General features: G+C 44.9%; 1 protein-coding gene across 2 annotated transcripts in view; it reads right to left on the bottom strand.

The window, feature by feature from the left end:
- The window catches only part of Mthfd1l (methylenetetrahydrofolate dehydrogenase (NADP+ dependent) 1 like), a 189,369-nt gene that overhangs the window by 58,066 nt on the left and 107,931 nt on the right, over window positions 1–23,372 (bottom strand). For both annotated transcript variants that reach the window (XM_036169039.1, XM_036169040.1), the window contains 4 exons: window positions 18,802–18,941; window positions 12,928–12,969; window positions 11,439–11,539; window positions 10,692–10,869 (listed from right to left, as the gene is read on the bottom strand). In XM_036169039.1, coding sequence (XP_036024932.1) covers window positions 10,692–10,869; window positions 11,439–11,539; window positions 12,928–12,969; window positions 18,802–18,941 — 461 coding nt within the window. The remainder of the gene's footprint in view (window positions 1–10,691; window positions 10,870–11,438; window positions 11,540–12,927; window positions 12,970–18,801; window positions 18,942–23,372) is intronic.

Here is a 23,372-nt window from a genome sequence, read left to right as displayed (position 1 = left end):
AAAAGCCAGCACCTAGCTTGCTTTCTTATTATTGAGTCTGGGATGCCAGTCCACAGGACAGCGTCTCCCACATTTAGCATGGGTCTTTTCACCCCAGTTAACCCAATCTAGAAACTCCCTCACAGACATGCTCTGGGGTTTGTCTCCTAGGCAATTCTAGATCCTGGCAAGGGGACAATGTTAGCAATTGCAAGAACCATCTATTTACCCAAAGGCTATTCTAGCCTCTGGAGTGGATAGTTACCCCATATACCAGTGATAAAATGATTACAAATTTTCTGTCATTGAAACACAAACTCCTGGTGGTACAGGAGTTACAGAAGATACAGGAAAGTGTGCAATATTCCTTTACACTGTGTAAATATGCCACTGTGATTAGTTTAATAAAGAAGCTGACTGGCCAATAGCTGGACAGGATAAGGTTAGGTGGGAGAACCAGAATAAGGACACTGGGAAGAAGGGCAGAGTCAGAGGAGTAGCCAGCTAGACATGGAGAGGAAACAGGAGGTGCAAGATGAAAGAGAGGTAACACCATGTGGCAGAATGTGGATTAATAGAAATGGGTTAAAATTTAAGTTGTAAGAGCCAGTTAGTAATAAGCCCAGGCTATCGGCCGAACATTTATAATTTAGTAATAAGTCTCTGAGAAGTTATTTGGGAAGTGGCTGGTGGAACAGAGCTGATCATGGTCCCAATGATAAATGCCACCTACAGGAAAGCTCAGATGGTGGGGTGGCAGTGACAGAGGACCTGGTACATGAACCTTCAATCTTGTGTCTGCATAGCACATCACCATGCAAGGAAGTGCTTGCTCCTGCCACTGCTGAAGCTACCACAATCTCCTCTGATGGTCAGCAACAACATGGGAACAGTGATGAGGCTCAGCAGGTAAAGATACCTGCCAACAAGCTTGACTGGAGTTTGATCCATGGGACCCAAGTAGTAGAAAGAGAGAACAGACTCTTGAAAAAATTGTTCACTGCCCTCCACATGTGCGGCATAGCACATACCACCACTCCAAAATATATAAAAATTTAATGAGATGCTAGAAGATCTTTTTAGCAGGAAAGAATCCTCTCATGAAGCCCAAGGACCAGAGGAAGCCAATCATCAGGAGCCCCAACCTGAAGCAGGGAGTGGCAGATCCTATGCATCTCTCCACTTCAGCAAGGCTTCAGATGTTGCCTGTCCAAGGACCACTCACTCCAACCTTCTATGAGCACAAGGGAGTGCATAGTTTTTGCCAATAACTCTCTTCCTTGCTAGTGCTTATTGGAAAGTGCGTTTGGACTATCAAGCCAGTGCCCAGGCTGACTTTGTGATCTAAACTAAGAAGGACTCCCACAGAACCCATGGTGGGTGGAAAAACAGGAAGAGAAGCACAGTGGGCAGCCTCTGCTCCTCTGTTTCTCACTGTCACAGCTGCATGGCTCTCCACAGGCACTCCAACCCACTGAGCAGGAAGCCCACGCCAAGGTTCCGAGGGACTTCTGACGAGGCATTTTGCAAATAAAAAAATAAATAAAAATATCTCAGTTAACTTATTGCTTAGGGGTAGTGTGGAAATTTCCTCAGATGAGTATTTCTGCTTCCATTGTGGGTAATCTATACAGTCAACTGTGGGTAATCTATGTACTCCATGTCTTCAGTGGGGGAACTTTCTATTCCTCTCCTGCTTGGTTGTGAAGAGAAGCATAAACTTTGTGGGGCAAGCTCAGTCTAAATGATCTTCACCTGAACCTGGGATTTACTTAAGCTGCTTTGTGGAAAAAAAAAAATCTAGCTTTTCTAAAAACAAATAGAATGATAAAATAAGTTATAACTGTTCGTGCATTTATCAGCACTAGTATGGTGCTGTTCCCGACTGTCCACACAGGATGAATCTGTGTATTCCTTCACCCTGATAAGCCTAGTTTCTAGCAGAATGGCTTACATGCAGTAGGCCTTGCCCAAGCCTGTGCTAAATTAGCAAATAACCATCTATGGCAAGTACTTTCACAATGTCAAGGATTAATACGCAAGTTTTGGGAACTTCGTGTGCAAGAATTCCTGACAGAGTGTAAACAACAGCACAATAAACAAGTGTGGCAAGAGACAGTGGACGATCAGGGCTCCGAGTAAACATGAGGACGTCAGGAGGTGGCAGGCTGCAGGGAAGGCATGGGGATCTGCAGAAGCTGGCAAGGCATTAAAGGGACTTTCAAGGGTGTACTTCGGTGGTAGAGCACTTGCCTCGCTTGCACAGGGCTCTGGGGTTGATCCCCAGCATGGAAAAACAAAACAAAACAACTTGAATAGTGTCTTGAAAGAAGGACAAGAAAGATCTCAACAAGCAAAAGACAAACAAAACAAAACAATTCATTCTGCATGAAGATCAAGATAGAAGCCTTGGCCCAGACAGCAGGATTCAGAAAGCTTGCCATAAAATAGCGAGTATCCTACTTGTACAAGGTAGGAGTGTAAAATACAGGAATAAGACTTCACTGGGGCTTGACAGATGGTTCAGTGGTTAAGAGCACTCACTGGCCACTCTCACAAAGGACCTCGGGATTGGTTCCCACCATCTATGTGGCAGCCTATAACGATCTGGAACTCCAGTTCCAAGGGATCTGATGTCCTCCTCAGGCCTCTGTGGGCACCAGGCACACATGTGGTGCACTGATGTACATGCAGGCAAACACTCATACACACTGAATGAAAAGGAGGGCTTTCCAGAGCTGGATATCTAGACAAGTGCTGGTGATCCTTTCTGAATTAATGCTATGTTAGACCGTGCATATTCCGAGCACATTCGATGCCAATTCTCTCCCAGGCCTCTGGAATTGAGATTTAGGAACCTAGACCATTCTAGAATGGGACTGTTCAATGGAATGTTTGTTGACATACAAATATTTTTCCTTCTTTTCAGCCAAGTAGAAATGCACATTACAGGAGCATTAAAGCACTCAGAATGCAGCCAGTGCATGCGGAACATGACTGAGGAAATGAATTTTTAATTTTACTTTAGTTCATTATAATTTAAACAGCTTCCAACTGTCTTGGGCAGTATGGGTTTAGAAAAACAATACAGCCAACCATTATATTGTTGTGTAGCTTTTAAAAAAATATTATTTCATATTATGTGCATGGGTATTTTGCCTGCATGTATGTGTGTGTATCAGATGCATTTTTGGAGGCCAGAAGATGGTGTCAGATTCCTTGGAACTAGAATTAAAGCTGACTGAGCTGCCATGAGGGTGCCGGGAGGCAGAGGCAGATCTCTGTAAATTCAAGGCTAGCCTGGTCTACATAGCAAATTCTAGGTCAGTCAGGGCTATGGAGTGGTGTTCATATGTTGGTGGTAACCAACAGCTGTTTAATTATAGTTAAGATCCATGCCAAAGGAGGAAAACCATGCTAGTACTAGAAAGCTAGCCAACCATCCAGACCTAGTAAGATCATGGCTCTTAGAGGTGAACACACTACTTCCGCTTTACTAGACCAGCAAATCCCCAACTCTGTTCTCAAACTTACGGGCAGGGAGAAAGGTTGTAGGAGCCAGGAGATGACGTCATCTGCTGTGAGACTGCATCTCCTCAAAATGGCTGCCCACACAGGACCTGAACAGTGCCAGTGTCGATAGAAATTCAAAAGTGGAAGGGGAAGTCTCAGGGGCCTCACCCCTAGACAATGAACGACAGATAACTGCCGAGATCAGAATTAGCGTCTCCCAGAGATGCGTCCTTTAATCGATTATCCAATACAGAGTGGTCAGCCATGAAATCATACACACACAAATGACAAATATGGACTTGGCAGGTTGAATGTATATATTTATGCATTCCCCTATTATATGTATAATCAACAATAATCAAAGAAAAGGAGGCCACTGATTTGAGATGGAGCAAGGGGGCATGGGTGGGGTTAGAGGGAAGGAAGGAAACAGTGGAGGTGATGTAAAAATGTTTTTATTATTATTATTTTTTTAAGGTACCCAACGCCAGGTGATGGTGGTGCAATACCTTTAATGCCAACTCTGGGGAGGCAGCGGCAGGCAGAACTCTGTGAGTTTGAGGCCAGCCTGAATTACAAAGAGAGTTCCAGGATAGCCAAGGCTACACAGAGAAACCCTGTCTCAATGCCCCTCCCCCTCCCCCCAAATAAAGCACCAAATAAAGTGAAATAGAAGTCAGGTTTAAAAAAAGTCAAGCCACTAGAAATAACAAGGTAAAAAAGTCTTCGTGGGGCTGGGGAGTTCTCTGAGTTGATAAGAATGCTTGCTGAGCAAGCATGAGGACCTAAGTTCAGATCCCTAGCAGCCATGTAAAACTCATGTGCTTATAGGCCCCAGTGCTGAGAGAGGCATAGGTCAATGGGGTCCGCTGGTTGCTAGGCTACCTCCAGGTTTAGGGAGATATCTGCTCTCAAAGGAATAAGGTAGAGGGTGATGAAGGGGAACGCTTAGTGTTCTGTGACCTCCAAGTTGCATACAGGTGTCTAGACCCTACCCCCAACACGTGGGCGAGAGAGAGAGAGAGAGAGAGAGAGAGAGAGAGAGAGAGAGAGAACAAAACAAAAACAAACCAATGTCTTATAAACAGTGATATTTCCGCTCACTTGAAGATCAGATGCTAAAGGCAGCAGCTTGGAAAAATCCCTTTTGAGTGATGAAAACACGACATAGCATTCTGCTACCCACCCCTGACCATATCTTAATAAGCCCACACAGCTGCTGGTTCAACGCTGCACCAAATAAAGTCATTGGTATGCATCCTGACATGCTGAATAACAAATAGTGCGCTTTTGTTTCTCCAAGGCCATGGAGCTGAAAGTGCGTAGGTTAACCGTTTTTATTCTGTGATACTGGAATGATGTATTTTGATGCCCACAAAAGATTTAAAGAGAAGGATCAATTAACAACTTAGAAGTTGAATATAAATCTCCGGGTGCACGGTAGTTACTTCAGCTCATAGTCTCTATCTGAAGTGAAGCATTAATTTTAAATGGCGTACATGTAGTTTGGCAGGCATCCTTTCCAGTAATTCAAACAGACACACAACTGGAAACTGTCCGTGTTCATTGACACTGACCAGACCACACAGGTACAAGGGCTGCATGGCCCACATACCACCTGTTGTCCTGGGAACATCAGGACTCTCTGTATGTCCGACACAAACCATACAAACAGAGACTAGCACATCTGAGCTACCGAGGGGGTGAGGTTACACTTCCTGGACCCCAAGCATCCCACCCTGAGCAGTGGGTTCACCTCAGAACCCCTGAGAATCGTCATCTTCCTAAGTAAGGCAACTACAACGTGTGATGGAGAACCATGGGGTCTGGGAAACGGACCATGTCTTGTTGTTAGAAAACCTGTATCGAGCACCAAAAAATACTGTAAGTAAGCAATTCCCAAGAGTGATTTTTGGTTATTCTTAAACAGAAATCTGCAGGGACTACCAACACTTATTCCTCCTTGTCCCCCTTTTTTCCCTGGAACTTTTGACCCTCTTGCCCCAGCTCCCCCAGTGCTGAGATTATAGGTGTGTACCACTATGCCCGGCTTGCTCATGCACTTCCATGTTGTATCTTGTCCTTTCCGTCTCACAAATCTGACTTGGAAACGTGTGTGTTCTGTAAGAGTGATGGGAACAAACAAGGCACGCCTCCAGATCACGTTCCCATACAAGGAGCCTGAGCACATCGCGTCTGACTTTCCGGACTGTACAGTGAAGCTATTTTGTGTGCACTGACGTGTGCTTCCGGGGAAAACACCTCTGGCTCAAGACTGAAAGTCTCCTTCAGGAATAAGGAGTGGGCTGGAATGACATTTCAGCAGGCGAAGTGCTTGCTTTGAAGGCACAAGGACCCATGTCGGATCCCTCAGAACCCACATCAAAAAAAAAAAAAAAAAAAAAAAAAAAAAGACAGGCGTGGTGGCGCGGATGTAGAACCAGCACAGGTAGGTGAAAACAGGTGGGTTCTTGAGGCTTCCCAGCCAGCCAACCTGGCTTAACTTGCAATTCCCTGATCAAAGAGAGATCCTGTCCACCTGAGATAAAGTGCACTGTACCTGAGGAACCATGCTTGAGGCTGTCCTATGGCTTCTACACACATGTGCATGGGTACCAGACATACACACAGACAGACAGACAGACAGACAGACACACACACACACACACACACACACACACACACACACACACACATATACTGGGAGGGAGGGGGGAAGAGGCTTACAAGGAAGAAAAAAAATTAATTTAAAAACCAAGCCTCAACTTCTTGAGACCAGGATGAATGAGTGTCTCCCCTGAATCTGAAGGGGATCATTTTCTCTAGATGCATTTTACCATATTTGGCATCTTTAAGGTCTACTTTTAGCCCCTACACTGAGACTACTATATTCTCATTCCCTCTATATTTAAGCTAGGAAGGCTGGGTGAGAACGGGGTGGGGGTAAATGGGAGCTGTCTCTCTTGTGTTGCGACCATCCTAGGTTGCCACTGGAGAGTCTCTCGTAGTGTTAGAGGGAATAATGTATTTCTAGAAACTTCCATCACACTCACATTCTGAAATCACACACTGTTTGTGGCTAATCAAGTACTGTTTCTTCACCAGTGAGACGGCCTGGGAGGGGACCCACATGGGACATCGAGGAGGATGCTCCACCAGTCAAGGTGGTTCTTGTGTGAGGCTCAGGCCTCTTGTGGCCATGTAGCTCGTAGGGATGAAGCACCCGATGGGCTGTGGAGGTGCATGAAGGTCAAAGAGAACCCAGAAGAGCCAGAGTGGGGGTGAGATGTGCTCTGGGTGTCGTGGAATTGGGAATGAGTCATCCAGGAGGCTGGTGAGGGGCAGGATGGAAGACCAGAGCTCTGCAAAGGCAGCTCAGGCATAGGTAAGACATCAAGATTCCAATAGCACAGACATGAGAAGGGCAGATTCACCAAGGAGAAATGCAACCGTCTGGGAAATGTGCAGGCGGCTTTGCACAGATGACTTCCAAGGGCCCAGTGTCTTGGAAGGAGGAAGGAGAAACAGGGCAGCAAAGGGCATGCAGGGGCAGGGGACCAATGGGGAGATGCCAATGGGAAGACAGAGTGGGAACCGGAACACGGACAACAAGAAGGGGCTTGCAATCTTTCCCATTTGAGTGTACCCTCCTCCCCAATTGCTACAAACAGCAAGCTGCGTAGAGATGAGCAAATAACATTTTAAGCCTTTAAATTCTACAAATTCAACCCCACATGCACAATCATGTATGTAAAGCCATAGAAGCAGACATGTAAAAACGAACGTCTTTGAGTCAGTCACACCTCTACTCTAAAAAACCTACTTTATATACATAGATAGAAGCATATGTGCATGTATACATGCATTTAAATTTATACATCTAAAATTGAAAGTTCTGGTGGCAAATGCCTTGCATCTCAAAAGGAAAGTCACAATACCTTTAAGTGGAATATGTTCAAATTTGAATCTTTAAAGAAAAAGGAAGTAACTCCTAATTAAAAACTAGAAAAACAAAACAAAATGAACAAAAACCCAAAACACACTCTGCTTTGAAAATGACTGGCCCGGTAGAAACCAGCCTAAACTAGCAGGGCTGAGAATGTCTCAGGTCACAAACTCGCAGCCGGTTGGTTGTCATGTGTGCTTTGGATTTTCTCCATCCAGCCCCCACTGTGCCCCAGAGGATGGTTCCACGTAAGGAACAGGAAAGACCTTCTAACCAAAACAAACGTGCGTCTGCCTCGCTGTGAAGGTCACACCTCAAAATGTCTGCGAGTTTAGAGGAAGGATCTGGAGAGGATAAACTGGTCACGCACTCCGGCTGGCTTCCGGTGTGGTGTCAATCCTCCAGCTTCTCAAAAATGGGTTTTTATGATTCCACTTAGAGCTCTTGAGTCTCACAGAGAAGGAAGTGTGGTCTAATGTGAGCCTGCCTGATGCTGAAGGTGCATTACGAATGCACCTTACAGATAAACATAACTCTGCTTGTCAATCTATGATAAGTTTAGAAAGGAATAGATACTCAGGAAAGAAATTAATGAAAATATGAGCAAAACACACAGAAAAGGAGGGTTCCTTTGACGGTTGGTGGATGCCAGGAGCTTTTTGAAACTCAGGTTTTGTTTTCCTGAGACTGGATAGTAGAACACATCTTTAATCTCAGCACTTGGGAGGCAGAGGGATCTCTGTGAGTTCCCTGCCAGCCTTGTCTACAGAGTGAGTTCCAGGACAGCCAGGACTACACAAAGAAACCCTGTCTCAAAAAGCCAAAAAACAAAACAAAACAAAAAGCCCAAAGAAGACTGGTTTCAAACTTACTATGTATTGAACACCAACTTTGAATTCCTGATGTCCCTTTTCTACCATGTGGGTCCCTGGGGTTGAACCCAGGTCATCAGGCTTGGCAGCAGGTACCTTTACCTGTGAGCTATCTCACCAGGGCTCCCCTATTTATTGATCTCGGCCAGTAATCCAGAATATTCTAGCCCCCCATTCATCAAGTGTCCTTCCCATGGATAAATCCATTCTGCACTAACCATCACAACTCATTCTTTAAGTCCTTCCCGCCACAAAATGCTGGGTGTCAGTGATGCCCCTCATCTGGCAGGGACGCAGCCTCTCCCATTTCTCTCTGAGTTACATAGTCGCTGCCCCTCAAGCTGCAGGTCCCTCCCCCTCCCTCAAACGTACTTCCGTGCACACAATCCCCAGTGTTGAAGATCAAAGTAAGGTTAGACTCCCAGGTCTGCATCCTTCTTATTCGGGGACAGTAGGTGGGTTCCTCCACCTCTGTGCTTCTGAACCCTAGTGCAGGGCACCACTGGTCCTTGCCAACCCGGGATATTAGGACAAAAAGAAGTGGGCAGGCGCAAATGCCTATGTAGGTGGTGTGTGGACAGCTCCCCCCAACCTGGTGCTCTTGCGGACGAATCAGTCTCAGGCTGACAGATGTCACCAAGTCCTCCTCCCTTCCTTGCTTGCTTTTGCTTCCTGTCACTTACGCTGCTGAGTCACGCGAGCAGGACAGACGGAGATGCTACCTCTGAGACAGCCAGAGGAATGTTCGAGGGAAGGGGATGGGAGCGGCTGTTGGCTTGTAAAGGCTGACACTCTGGCAGCCATGGACACCTTCCAAGGACAAATCCATTGTCCTCAGGCCACGGAATCCAGAATGAAGATGCTAGGTGGACACCAGGACAATGTCGAAGAGTGAATTCTGGGAAATCCGGGTTCTCTACTTAAGGCTCAATGTCAAGATGAGTTAGAGAAATGATCTATAAGGCCAGATATAGTGACCCATGCTTGCAATCCAAGTACTAAGGAGGCGGGAGCAAGAGGGATTAGCGATTTAAGGCCATCCTCAGCTACATAGTAAGTTCATGGCCAGCCTGGACTATATGAGAGCCTGTAGGGGAAAACAAAACACCAAAAACTACCCACCCCGAAGAAAAAGAAAGAAATCCACCTAGAAATCCTGGTATTCCCATTGCTGATTATGCAGCCCAAAGACTGGAAAGCATCTTGAAAGACACACACACACACACACACACACACACACACACACACACACAGGACACATGTGGTCACAGCAGCACTTCCAGTAGTCATGTGGTGGAAGCAACCCAGGCCTGTCAGCCAAATGTGGTGTAGACATGCAGCAAAGACAACATCCAGTCTTTTTTTTTTTTTTTTTTTTTAAAGAGCAGAGACAATTCTGACATGCGCCATGACAGCCTTGGATGTTGCACTGCCTGAAACAAGCCACAGGAGAAAAGACTGCAGGATCCCATTTGTATGAAGTATCTAAGTAGGTCAGTTCCTAAAAGTGAAGTAGAGCGGTGGTTCCTAGAAAGATCTATGGGAGGGGGGCAGGAGGAGCCAATAAATGGGTACTGAGCTTCAGGAGCTTCAGTTTTCTACTACAACAAGAACAGTTCTAGAAACTGGTTGCACAACCATGTGAATGTGCTCAGCACCAGTGAATTTGTACACTCATAAATGGTAACATATGCATGTGACTACAAGGAAAAACTGTGCAAGACAGTGCAAGAAAACCATATCGGGGGCTGGTGAGATGGCTCTGTGGATAAAGGGACCTGCGTCCGAGCTTTGCCACAGGTCCCATCCCTGGACCCTACACGGTGGGAGGGCAGAATTGACTCCCACATCTACATGGATGCTGTGGTGTGTGTATGCCCACACATACCTCCCCCTCCCCCCCCTCTCATACACACACACACAGACACACACAGACACAGACACACACAGACACACACACACACAGACACACACACACACACACACACACACACACACACACACACACACACACACACACACACACGAAGGAACTGTAGCAGAAATGCATAATGAAAATGTCTCATCACTGAGCAGCTATGAATTGCTCACAAGTCTTGTTGCTGGAAGGCATGAGTTTACTACCCAGAGCCTGCCCCTCCCTTGGGCCCACTATTTGAAAGCAGAGCCTTAAGAACACACAGGTTTGGGGCAGGAATAGGATCTGCCCTTGGCACACGGACCTTGCCAGATGGCTAATGCCTTTAGTCGTGAGCGTCCTGCTCTGTAGAGCCTTTAGGAAGGCTACGTGAGGTGGGCCATATAACCAGCGCTCGAAGCACTGGCCTTCTCCGAGACCCAAGAGCCACTGCTCCACTGTTGTCACGGTAGTTGCGACTCACCTGAACATCGTACAGGAGCTGGAAGCGGCTTCTTTTATTGGCAGCATCTCTCACAGCCCGAGCCAAGTCCACAGACCCCTTTCCCCCAACTGACCAGTGATAGCAGGGAACCGCATCAAAGGCACCGGCCCGCTTAGCGAGCTCACACACCAAGTCGATCTCAGCCCGGGTGTCAGTCCTGGTGATGAGAATGTTTGTGGTTTTTGCATCTGTATTCACTTAGTGATGTTTTGAAAGACTAACGGTTTATACAGAACTTCGCTCCCTTAACACTGAATATATTCTAAACATCAAAAGCGGTCACATTGTGTTTAAATAAACCAGCCTTGAAGAAAAGCACATAGAAAGAATCCTCTCTAACATGACTCAAACATTTCAGGTTGTTAAGGGTTTCTAATCGAGAAAAATTCCATAATATCTCCTTTTGATCATTCATTCACTGTATCAGACAGAAGCATTGGATAGAATGGAGGAAAAAAAAAAACACCCACCTCCCACCCAAACAGATGGTAATTTACTATCTGAGTTTCATTTCCATAGTAACACTTGAGAACACATCTGTGACAATGAAACCAAATCAAACAAACAGAATGAGCTGACTGATTCTCAGTCTTGCAGCTGAAGCTGAGAAACCGAAGTGCCCTTAGGACACAAACGTGGTCACTAGCGGCTGGGGTGGGGGTGGGGGTGGGGGAGGAGACCAGGGGAGGGGGACAGTGCCCACAGACACCAGACAGCTGGACTCACTTGAAGACATTCAGCGCCACCACGACGGGCACCCCGAAGAGCTGAGCGATCTGAATTTGTTTTTGTAGGTTGCAGCAGCCATCAGCCACCAGCTGAATGTTCTGGAAGGAAATCAGTCTCCGTGTCTTTATGTCTTACCTACCATCGCTGCCCTCCTACCCCAAGCTAGACCAACCAACCTCACCACACTGGCAACTTTTGATTCTATCTTGTCTTACTTTATTGCCCTGGAAACTTCTGAAAGGAGACCTAAGTCACCTTGGGTGTCCAAGGAAGATGGCCGAGACAGAGGTAATTAATTCATGTTCACGTCAGCTTCTAAAACTAGTTGGGTCCAAGCACCTGTGTTTGAGTCTTGGGGCCAGGCAATCATTTCTATGGAGGACTGGCCCATCAGAACATACAGAGCCCACCCTTTGCAGCCAAGAGCACAAAACGCTCAAGTGCCTGGGATGCTGAGGGGTCCTGCTTAGCGTCCCGGGCTTAAACCCATGGCGCCACCTGTAGGAGCTAAGCGGTACTGCTGTCAGTTAACTGGCTTATCCACAGAACAGTGACTGCACTCTTTTAGCTTTGCATCTTTCCTGGATCTCGCTCGGTAGACCAGGCTGGCCTCGAACTCACAAAGCTCCACCTGCCTCTGCCTCCCAAGTGCTGGGATTAAAGGCATGCGCCACCACTGCCTGGCCAGTTACTGCACTCTTGTAAGCCATTAAAACAACAGTACATCTTCCAAGCGTCAGCTTCCTTTCTACAACAAAGGAAGACACAAGAAGTACAAGCTTCCCTCTTTTCTGGGTCAGGATGGCTGTCTTGGGAGTAGAGGACAGAAAATAAGCCTATAATCTACCTTTTCTTCAGCGTTGAGTTAACTGCGTTTTTACTTTTATTTTTATATCTATCTATCTATCTATCTATCTATCTATTTATTTATTTATTTTTACCTCTTTACCCCAGCCATTTTGGCAGGGATTTTTTCCTTTTTGTTTAATTATTGAGAAATTTTCTATTAATTTTACATACCAACCACAGATCCCCCTCTCCTCCCTCCTGTCCCCCATCCTTCCTCCCTTGAGAGAGATTCTTTAAAAATCAAATTATTGAATGTGTGCATGCATGTGCACATGAATGTGGAGCCACAAGACAACCCTGGCTGTTCTTTACGGGCTGTTTATCTTTCTTTTTAGAGGTAGTATCACATTAGTCTGGAGCTCACCAAGTAGTCTGGCTGGCTAGTGAGCCCTAAGGATCCACTTGTCTCTGCCTCCCTAGTATTGAGGAAGCAAGCATGCACCACGATGTCATTTTTCACTTGGGTGGTAGGGATCGAACTCAGGTCCTCATGCTTGCAAGATAAGCATTTGCCCACTGAGCCATCTCAGCCCAGAAAAGCACATTTCTCAAAAGTTGCTAGTGGGACTGTTGGTCATTCATTGATGGTCAACTGGAAGCTAATTATTAATCAGGTGGAATGATTAGTTTTTCTTACCTCCTCTGTGTATTCTTTCTTGAGAGGAACCCCAGCAGTTACCTGAAATAAAAGAGTCAAAATAAGATTCATCCCATTGCCTGGGCAAAAAAAAAAAAAAAAAAAAAAAAAATGTTCCCTATAGCAATAGGCCCAGATGGTTTTATAGCAGAGTTCTTCTTCTCGACTTTGAATAAATCAATTACTGTAATGTTTACACAAGTCTTCCATAGTTAAGAAAAAAAGAATACTCCAAAAATTTTAAATTTTATATAGTTAACATCTTACTCATATAAATGGGAAAAAAAGAAAAAAAAAAAAACAAACTGAAAACATTACCAAACTGATTAGTAAAATCCAGTTACTTGCAAAGCAGACATATCTGCCTAAATTGGGCTTGTCTGGCAATGTAAAATTTCTTGCAAGGAATAATAATTTAAGCAACATGCACAGTCTTAAAGAGAAAATTGTCTTCTCGAAAGACGAAGAAAAACCTGCATCAGTTATTATGCTAATTTGCCCAATTAAAAATAGAAGGTAATCCCTGAATCCTCATTAAAAATGGATCCTAGGCATCACGCTTAGTGAAGAGCTGTTTAAACAACCCTCTTTCAGATGAGGACTAAGAAGATGCCTGCAGCCAGCGCCCCCACCCAACACTGCATTGCAATTAGGAAGACCTTGCCAGTGACAAGGGAAAAACAGTATAGATTGGGAGGGAGAAACAGAACTCACTTTCAGATATGAATGGCAGCACAGAATCCCCCAAAGACTGGATAGGTTAAATCAGTAGAGCAATTAAGAGAATTCAGACAAGTTAGAGATAAGCTAACATATAAGAACAGAAATTTGTTATATTGTTTACAAATATAAAGCATATAGGAACAGATCTAAAGGAAAACATGAGTTTTTTTTTAAGGAAATAAGCAATAACTTTCATTAAAATATATTCAAACAGACCCAAGCCAATGAAGAGATATCTAATGTCCTTTGAACAGAAATTCTAAAGAGACCACAGAACCTATAAACTAATTCTCAAATACACATGGGGTTTCAAGCACATAGTTCAGTGGTACAGAGCTGGTCTTATGTAGGCTGCATCCCCCAAACCTCAAAAAATAAAATAAAATCCATCAAGAAGATGCAGATAGCAGAGAAAAGGGTCATTTGTGGGTCAGACATGAAGGAACAGCCTGGTTTGGGATCTCTATAGTTCACGATATAACTACACCAGATGAGGCCTCTCCATACTTCATGATGAGATATACTAGACCAGATCCACTGAAGGGAGATCCTGGAAAGAGACTTGCACATTTTTGGGAAAACGGATCTATCTCACCCTAAGTCAAAGAAGGGAAACTTAAGACACAGTGTGGAGGCAATTACTTGGTAATACAAAAAAAATAATAAAAGAAAGAATGAAATTAAATCTAGTCAACGCTCCACATGCCAAAACACATGGTTTATTCCATATGTAAACTTAGTAGGAATTCAGAGTGCACAGATACTTGCTCAAGCATTACTGTGGGTGTTTTTCTGTGAGGCTATTTTCTGATGAGATTATATACATAGATCAGTAGACCTGGAGAAAAGCAGGATGGTACAATCTCCATAATTTGGCTGATCTCAACTCGCCAGCAGAGGACCTGAACACAACCCAGACTGAGCTCCTCTAAGTCAAGGGGGATTTTCCAGCAGGCTGCCATCAGACTGGGCCTGCACACTCAGCTTTTCCTGGGGTTCCAGGTGGCTATGGAGATCCTGGATTCTGGCTCTATAATCAAATGACCCAATTCCTTATTACTCTCCATGTCCCACCACACATCTACATATACAGTGACTTCTATTTTCTTGAGAGTTCTGATGAATGGAGTGCATTATAGGGTTAACTGTGAAAAGACCGTGTGGATTTAGGGGTGTAGGGATGCCAGTTCTTATACTGTGTCAAGAATGGCGAGCACACTGGAAGACAGGTTATCCATTTCAAATGCTGGTGGCGCAGCTGTGACTCTTGACTTGAATGCATTAGGAAATGCCCAGGGCATGGAGGAGGAACGGCCCTGGGTGTGCCTGTCAGGTGCTTCCAGAGAGGCTTCCAGGAGGAGGGGAGACTCCTGGTGAACGTAGGCAGTGGCATCCTATGGGCTGGGGCCCATGGCTGAACGAAAAAGGAAACAGCACACAGCCAGAGAAGCACCAGCGTCGTCTCTTTGCTCCTCCGCTGAGGGCTTGGAGCAATCATGCGCCTCATGTTCCAGTCACTATTCCTGTCCCTCTCCTCCTGTTGGCTCAGATCATGAGCCCCAGCAAATGCTCCCTCCTTCCAGTGGCTTCTTGTCAGATATTCGGTCACAGCAATGAGAAAAATAAGCGTGTTAAAACTTATTTTTTAAGTTCAAAGGTCAGTTCAAAGGTCACAGGATTTTTCCACCGCACAAATAATGGATTGAAAGAGCCACCTCAGCTGAGTAAACACACACCAGGCAGCCGTGGCTATCTGCGCAATGGTGTCCAAAGGGAGCAGAAATTATCCCAGATCGGAAAATAGTAGAACAGAGCTGCTTCAAGTAAGACGCGAACACACTGGGGTGGGGAACAGGGAAGAAAACGGATGGAGGATTGAAAGAGGAAAGTTCATTTGCTACTCAATTATTGCAGACATTTCCGGGATACAGACTATGCCAGACCCTCAGGGGCACAGGAACTAAGTAATAAGACAGTTCCTGAGTGCAAGGAATTCAGAATCTGAGGAGGAGAGAGACATTTATAAAACACTGTGAGGCCAGGTCCAGGGAAGGAATGCTTGGCTTCGCTGGCCTGTCCAGCCCTCCCTGATTACTATCATTCATTCGTGCAATACCTTGGTCTCTCAATGTTCCCCATGTGTCTATGGGGGTATGTTCTCTTGAGTAGAGTTAGTGGGAGGTGGTAGAGTCTTAGAAGCAGTCACCTAATGGGAGCCCTCAAAGGAGATGGGATCCCACCCTCCCTAGATGAGAAGTGAGTGGTTTCGCTTTGTCCTGGGCTCCCAGACGGATGTATTGCTCTACTGCAGGCACAAATGCCGACCACATGATTGCCACTTAGAAAGATGTGAGTGAAAAGAAATCGCATCTCTTTCTCAGTTGATCATCAAGCATATGTTTGAGTAATAGGAAGCTGACTAAATGATCTGCACTTCTACCTATGGTCCGGGACCTCGTGGCAACCCTCTCTGCCATAGAACCATGACGTCAAGTAGGGAAGGAAGAGGCAGGAAGGAAAAACTCGGAAGAAAATACAGCCTTACAACATAGCACAAAGAAGGGCAGTATGATTGGAAATCATGTCGAACATTTTTTTTTTTTTTTTCCAAGACAGGGTTTCTCTGTGTAGCTTTGGTGCCTTTCCTGGATCTTGCTCTGTAGACCAGGCTGGCCTTGAACTCACAAAGATCCGCCTGCCTCTGCCTCCCGATTAAGGTGCTGGGATTAAAGGCGTGCGCCACCACCACCTGGCAAAGATTTATCTGTCTGTCTGTCTATCTATCTATCTATCTATCTATCTATCTATCTATCTATCCATCCATCTATCCATTCACATATTCATTCATTCATTCATTCATTCATTCATTCATTCATTCATTCATTCATTCATTCTATATACAGTGTTCTGCCTGCAGGCCAGAAGAGGGCCCAAGATCTCATTACATTCCCATGTGGTTGCTGGGAATTGAACTCAGGACCTCTGGAAGAGCAGCCAGTGTTCTTAACCTCTTGAGTTATTTCTTCAGCCCCCATACCGAACATTTTTAAAGCCTGGAGGTCTGGGAAAACCCTGGACTGTAAATTCTATGTCTGACCAGTTCACTAAACAGAAGTACGATGTTCCCACTGCTGGATCTCCACACGTCTCCACAATTTCCTCCCTTATTTTATAAAGACCAAACCAGGCCAGGCAGACTATCAGCCTTTTAGTGGACCAAAGCCCTCTGAGTTTAAATGTAGGAATGGTAGAGGAGGAAGAGAGTATTTCAAATGATACACACACACATTTTATTTTTGAAAGTAGAAGTTGGTCTAGATATTCAAAGTCTAAAGTGGAGGACCAATGACAAGAACTGGAATTTTAAGCATCATCAGGATTATTGAGGATTCATAATGTCTGCCTTTACAAATTCATAGTGTGTGTCTTTACAAATTTTTCATTGGGGATGATAATGCAACTTGAGGTCAAATTAAGTGCTTAAGTATCTGGTACTGAGTTTGAGTTCAGAATGTGTGTGGCACCCACTGGCCCTCGCTCTGCATGGGGACACAGCAGGTGGCTGGGCTGACATTCTTGGCTTCAGATCTGACTTGCTGCTGGCTATTGTCTCTCCACCCAGCAAACCTTGGCGTCCTCAGCTATAAAAAGGGATGAAAAATAGCTGATGACCAGTCTTGACTGCGAGTTTTGTGAATATAGTACTCTAATTAAGAAATTAGGCTTGACGGTTTGCCTTTCATATCCACATGCTGTAATGATATCAGATGGGAACATAATGAAGCTTCACATAATAATTTTCCCACTTGGAAACTTCTAAAGTGAAAAACCAAATGAAATAAAACACATATATACCTCTTTTGTACATTTTAAAGATAGGTATTAAAAATCTTCACATATAGTAAAATAAATTGCTAGGTGTGGTGACACATCCATTTAACCCCAGCAGTGGGGAGACAGGGGCAAGTGGGTCTCTTAAGTTCCATGCCAGCTGGTCTCTAGAGTGAGTTCTGGGCTAGCTAGGGCTAAATAGTGAGACCTCGTTTAAAAAAAAAAAAAAAAAAAGCAGAATTTGTGTTTTTCAAACAGGGCTCCTTAGAAACACGCAGCGAGGTGCAAGACTCACAAGGCAACATCGAAATCAGCAGAGACAGAGGGAAAGAGGCTTTAGGTGGAACCTGATAATCCATAACACCCACGTGCTGGGAGAGTATCTGGTGAAGCATGGCAAACGTCCATCAGAGCCGTCATGCCAGCCCCAGTGGTCCTCATTGAGGACTGAGCTTTTCTACCCTCCTGATGCGGTCCACACGCTCATAGAACCGTGGCGCGTGTGTCAGGGATGACTCTTAAGACTCAAAAGCGGTTCTGTGGAGCAGTTTAGAAGTCAAGTGTGGGCATTGCAAGTAGCTGGCGTGAATGAACTAAACTCCATGTGCTCTAAGGGGCGAACTTAAAGGAAAGGAGTTAGTTGACTTTACAGACAATTGGAAACATCTAGCACATACTATGTCTCAAATACTGGGTCACACTGGTCCTACTGGTTCAGACAGGTTCTACTCTGAGCCTTGGTTGGTTGTGAACCTGTGGCAATTCTCCTGTCTCAGTGCTAGGATTACAGGTGTGAACTTTTTAAAAAAACTTAAAAAAAATTGTTTCATGTGTATGAGTCTTTTGCCTACATGTATGTGTATACCGTATGTATGCCTGATGTTCAAGAATATCAGAAGAGGGCATCAGATTCCCCTGGGACTGGAGTTACAGACAGTTGTGAGCTACCATATGGGTTCTGGGAACTGAACCCAGGTCCTCTGCAAGAGAAGCAAGTGTTCTTACCCACTGAGTCAATTTTCCAATCCATCTACAGCTTTAAAATTGTCTATTACTTATGTGTATGTGTGAATGCAGCCTGGGTGTGTTTATGAGCACTATGTGTACGCAGGTGCCCATGGAATCTAGAGCAGGGGCACTGGATCCTCTGGAACTGGAGTTATAGGCAGTTGAGAGACACCAGATGTAGGTGCTGGGAACTGAACTCAGGTCCTTTTAAGAGTAGCAAGTGCTCTTAACCACTGAATCATCTCTCCATCTCTCTCTCTCTCTCTCTCTCTTTTTTTTTTTTAAGGCTAGGAGAAAAAAGCAAGCACTTACACTCGGCCCACCTCCATGCATCTTCAGAGCTCGAACGGTAGCCACCAGCACAACCACGTTGGGTACCAGGCCGGAAGCTCGGCATTTGATGTTGAAGAATTTCTCCATCCCAATATCAGCCCCAAAGCCAGCTTCAGTCACTGCATAGAAACAAGTAGGGAAGGAGCTAGTGTGTGAAAACAGAAGCAGGTATTGGGAATCAATGTTTAACCACAAGCCAAGCGCTCACAATGGCCCCTACTCCTGCTGCCCCAGGGCCACTCACGGCAAGGCACTGTAAGTTGACATCTCTCTCACAATGGAAGATGCTCAACCTCATCGCACAAGGCAGGTCTCTACCCTGCTGGACTCAATGGGCTACAGGGACGCCAGGCCAAGCGCTGTCTTCCCCATACTCTGTCTCAAACCAAAGCTTTTCTCGACGTAGATGAGATTTTCAACTTCGTGATCAGGTTTCAAACTTTATCAAGGGGGCAAATTTTATCAGAGGGGTGGCTGATCATTTCTGTTGATGAGCAAAATTCAAGCTGGAGGCATGGTTTAAGGCTATTGATCATGAGACCTGGCGAAAGACGGCAGCTGAATTCCAGAATCACAGAGGTACTCAATTCTATAGACTCCTTCCCAGTTGATAGAACTGTGGGTGAGGGCTCAGTGGGTGAGAGAACTCGTTACACAAGCATCTGAACGAATTCCCACGTCCATGAAGAAAACTTGGTGCAGCTGTGTGCACCTGTAATCCCAGTACTGTTGGGGGCAGAGACAGGAGGATTGTTGGGACTCACTGGCCACCAGCCTAGCTCCAGATTCATTGAGAGAACTTGACTCAAGGAAAGAAGGTACAAAGTAATGGAACAGGACATCCCAAGTCTTCCTCTGGCCTCTGTGTTCACCTGAGCGCATGTACACACATATGTATATCTGTATCCCCCCCAAAGACATATTGTGGCATTTGTAGAGGTGGCAGATAGAACATGAGTATTGTTTTAAAAAAACATGATGAATACTGGCCCATTAGATCGTCTTCCTACCCAAGGGTGCTGGGGGAGGACCTTTCTGTACGCTGTGAACGTATGTTGCTCTCCATGGTTAATAATAAAAGCTGATTTGGCCTATAACCAGGCAGAATAAGGCTGGGTGGGAAATCCAAACAAAGATGCAAGGAGAAGAAGGGTGTAGTCAAGAGAGTAGCCAGCCAGGTGCAGAAGAAGCAAGATGAGATTGTTGTACCAGAAGGTACCAAGCCACATGGCTAAACATAGATAAGAATTATGGATTAATTTAAGTGTAAGAGCTAGTAGTAATAAGCCCTGAGCTACCAGCCAAACATTTATAAGTAATATTAAGCCTCCAAGTCAATTATTTGGAAGTGGCTGCAGGATGGGGCGAGGCAGAGAAAAGCCTCTGGTGTTGTGTGTGTGTGACCTCTGGGGCTCAGTGTATGACCCATGGACCAAGAGCAATGGCATCACTTAAGAGCTTGTTAAAAAGGTGGATCAATGGGCCCATGAGATCTACTTAACCAGAACCAGAATTTAAAATTACAAATTATAAGCATATGGGTGTTTTGCCTGCGTATATATCTGTACCATTTGTGTGCCTGGTTTCTGCAGAGGTCAGAGGAGACCACAGATCTTCTGTTATAAACAATTACAAGCCACGTAGATTCTGGAAACCAAACTCAGCCCTCTAGAAGAACAGCCAGTGTCCTGAACCTCTGAGCCATCTTTCCAGACCCACCAGAATCAGTATTTTTAAAAAGACACTCATGTGCAATGGTTATAGATTATCACTTGGAAAGATACTACTGATGTAAAAAATTGTTGAATATGTACCACCTACTGACATTATGACTAAGGCCATAATTAGTGGCGCAGACAGGAAGTAGAAGCAAACATATATTATGGTTTATATAAAAACATTAAAGGGCTGAGGTTGAAGTACGATGCTTGCCTTGCCTGAGTGAATTCCTGACTTCAAATTCTTTTTGTTTTTGTTTTTTTTTTGTTTTTGTTTTTGTTTTTCAAGACAGGGTTTCTCTGTGTAGCTTTGGAGCTTTTCCTGGATCTCACTTTGTAGACCAGGCTGGCCTTGAACTCACAGAGATCCGGCTGCCTCTGCCTCCCGAGTGGTGGGATTAAAGGCGTGTGCCACCACGCCCGGCCTGAGTTCAAGTTCTTGGCAGCACCAAAACAGGCGAAAAGTGAACAAATGATATTTCGCTCTAGTATTCATGGGATACAGACATTTTAACAAGAACTGATGGAAATAAATTTTCTTCAGATGTAAAATTAAACTCTAAATACGCTTAATTCTTATTTTTTCTTTTTAGCATTCATGTACCTATTTTTTTTTTCAGAATACACAGGATTTTGTAGTCTCCTTTGACTTAAAAGTATAATTTTATTTCTGTATTACAAACACTCAGAATTCATGATTATAAAAACAGCAGCTTGTAATTTTGCTAACTGATGTGCCAGACTTTGTAAGTCTGTCCCCTCTGTGTTTGAACGTTTGGGCAGTCTCCAGCATGCACAGTGACACACTGAAATCATGCCACACATGAGCTCCAATCTCTTTCAAAGCATATCCCTGAAATACATTTCCAAGGGTGAGGTGACGGGCCAAGGACATAAAGCATCTTTTATGACCACTGATGCACATTTTATTAAATTTTATGTTTTAGAATTAATGTTTCAGGTTACTATAGCAAAGAATAGGTTTCATGGCATTTTTTTCCCCTCACTTCTTCCCCTCCCCCATCGCCTGCCCTCCCCACTCCCTGATTTTTATTACGTTCTCTTTGCGTAGATTTATAGCAGAACAAAGGATATTTCTTCTTTCAGGGCAGACGAGACCATGCTCATGGTTCCATCGGCAGTGGTCGAAATTAGAGATGACTCCTTCCCCCAGCAAGGAGGCCCTGAGGGGCGATTGTGTGAAGAAGCTACCAAGATAAAGCTTAAGATGCAAAGGAGATCCTAAGGACCTCAGAGAAAAGGGGAAATGGAGCTAAGAAGAATACTTATCTTTCCCTGCTTCCTGACTGTGGATGACGTCACCCACTTTGGCTATCATCTTTCCCCGCCAAGACGAATTCCCTCAAACTGGGAGCCAAACTGAACCCTTTTTCCTTTAAGTTGCATTTTTCAGTGTTTTAGCACAGCAGTATGAAAAGTAATTAATGCAAAGACCAAACCCTTAAAAGGACATGAGTTTGGTTCCCAGAACCCACGTTGTAAAATGTCAGGCATGGCAGATGATGCTTATAGTCCCAGCACTGGGCATATAGAGACAGGTGGATCCCTGGGACTGGATAGGCGAGCGAACTTAACCTTAACGGGTGAGTTTTAGGCCTATGAGAAAGTGTCTCCAAAAAGAAAAAAAAAATGTGGGTGACATTTTCAGGACTGACACTGAGGTTGTCCTCTGGCCTACATCCACATGCACACAAAGATGTGTGTATGCAGCAAGCGTGCGCACACAGACACCCACACCTCATTCTGCAGCAGCGGCAAGCTATCCGGCTTCCTGCAGAGATGATATATTACTATTATCTCTGCCCTTCTTTCCCCACCTGGAAAATTCCTTTCTTTCCTCTCCTCTCCTGAAACCCAGTCTCTAAACCCCAGCTCAGTAGCTCATCTCCTAGAAGCTTGTTTGGATCTCAGGCAGGGGTGTTTCTCTTCTTCTTGTCCTCTTGGGCATTTTCAACCTCAGCCACTGTTTCTCTCCTCCAGACCCTCTCTACTCCTGAGATCTGCATTCTCCTCAGCCCACCCTGTCAAGTACATGCAGCATCCTCATGTATATATGCACTCTGCTGGCTCCTCCTTAGAGACCAGGGACACTGCCTGATTTACACCTTGACGTTTCCAATATCTAACATAGTCCCTGACACATAAAAGCGCATACACGAACAGCGTGGGACTCAACAGCCAATGTGAAGGTCACAATTCAACAAAGACGGATGGATGCATTAAAAAATAGGAAGAAAGATGCATCAGTTCTCCATATCCTCTTTTTTTGTTCCTTACAAAACCCAGTTTTGATCTTTTTTTCAAATCAAAGATGCCGTGGTGTAAATACCATACATATCCGACAGTGATATGATATGATCCTCTCAAATGTCTACACAGACAAATTCAGTTCTATTTTGTATTTTATTTAACACACAAACTGGAAATAAACAAAAACGTGGTGGGAAAGGGCATTTCAGTCAGGGGGAGGAAGCGGACTGCGGCTGTGAAGGTCCTGGGGACTCCGGCTGCCAAACGACATGCAGGGAGAGAGAGGCAGATTCCCAGACTTAGAGAACTATTCTGTTCTCTGAGCATGTGATCACATTTAGGTTGTTTATTTCTACACCGAAGGGTGCCGAGGAGAAGGGAGAAGGTGGGCTGAAGGGTGACCAGTGTTTACTATGGAAGGAAACGCTTTCCTACGGCATTACCAGGGACTAACCTGGAGACTGACAGACACTGCAAGGTTCAGCCTTAGCCCAGAAGGGCCTTGATAAGAAGCCTGGACTTGTGCGACAGGACAAGGTTTCATTTCCTCAGGACTTCCGG

This window comes from Onychomys torridus, chromosome 19, assembly GCF_903995425.1.
Source record: "Onychomys torridus chromosome 19, mOncTor1.1, whole genome shotgun sequence".
Taxonomy (NCBI): Eukaryota; Metazoa; Chordata; class Mammalia; order Rodentia; family Cricetidae; genus Onychomys; species Onychomys torridus.
Note: the sequence above shows the minus strand (reverse complement) of the source record. Positions and strands in the feature narration are given on the sequence as shown.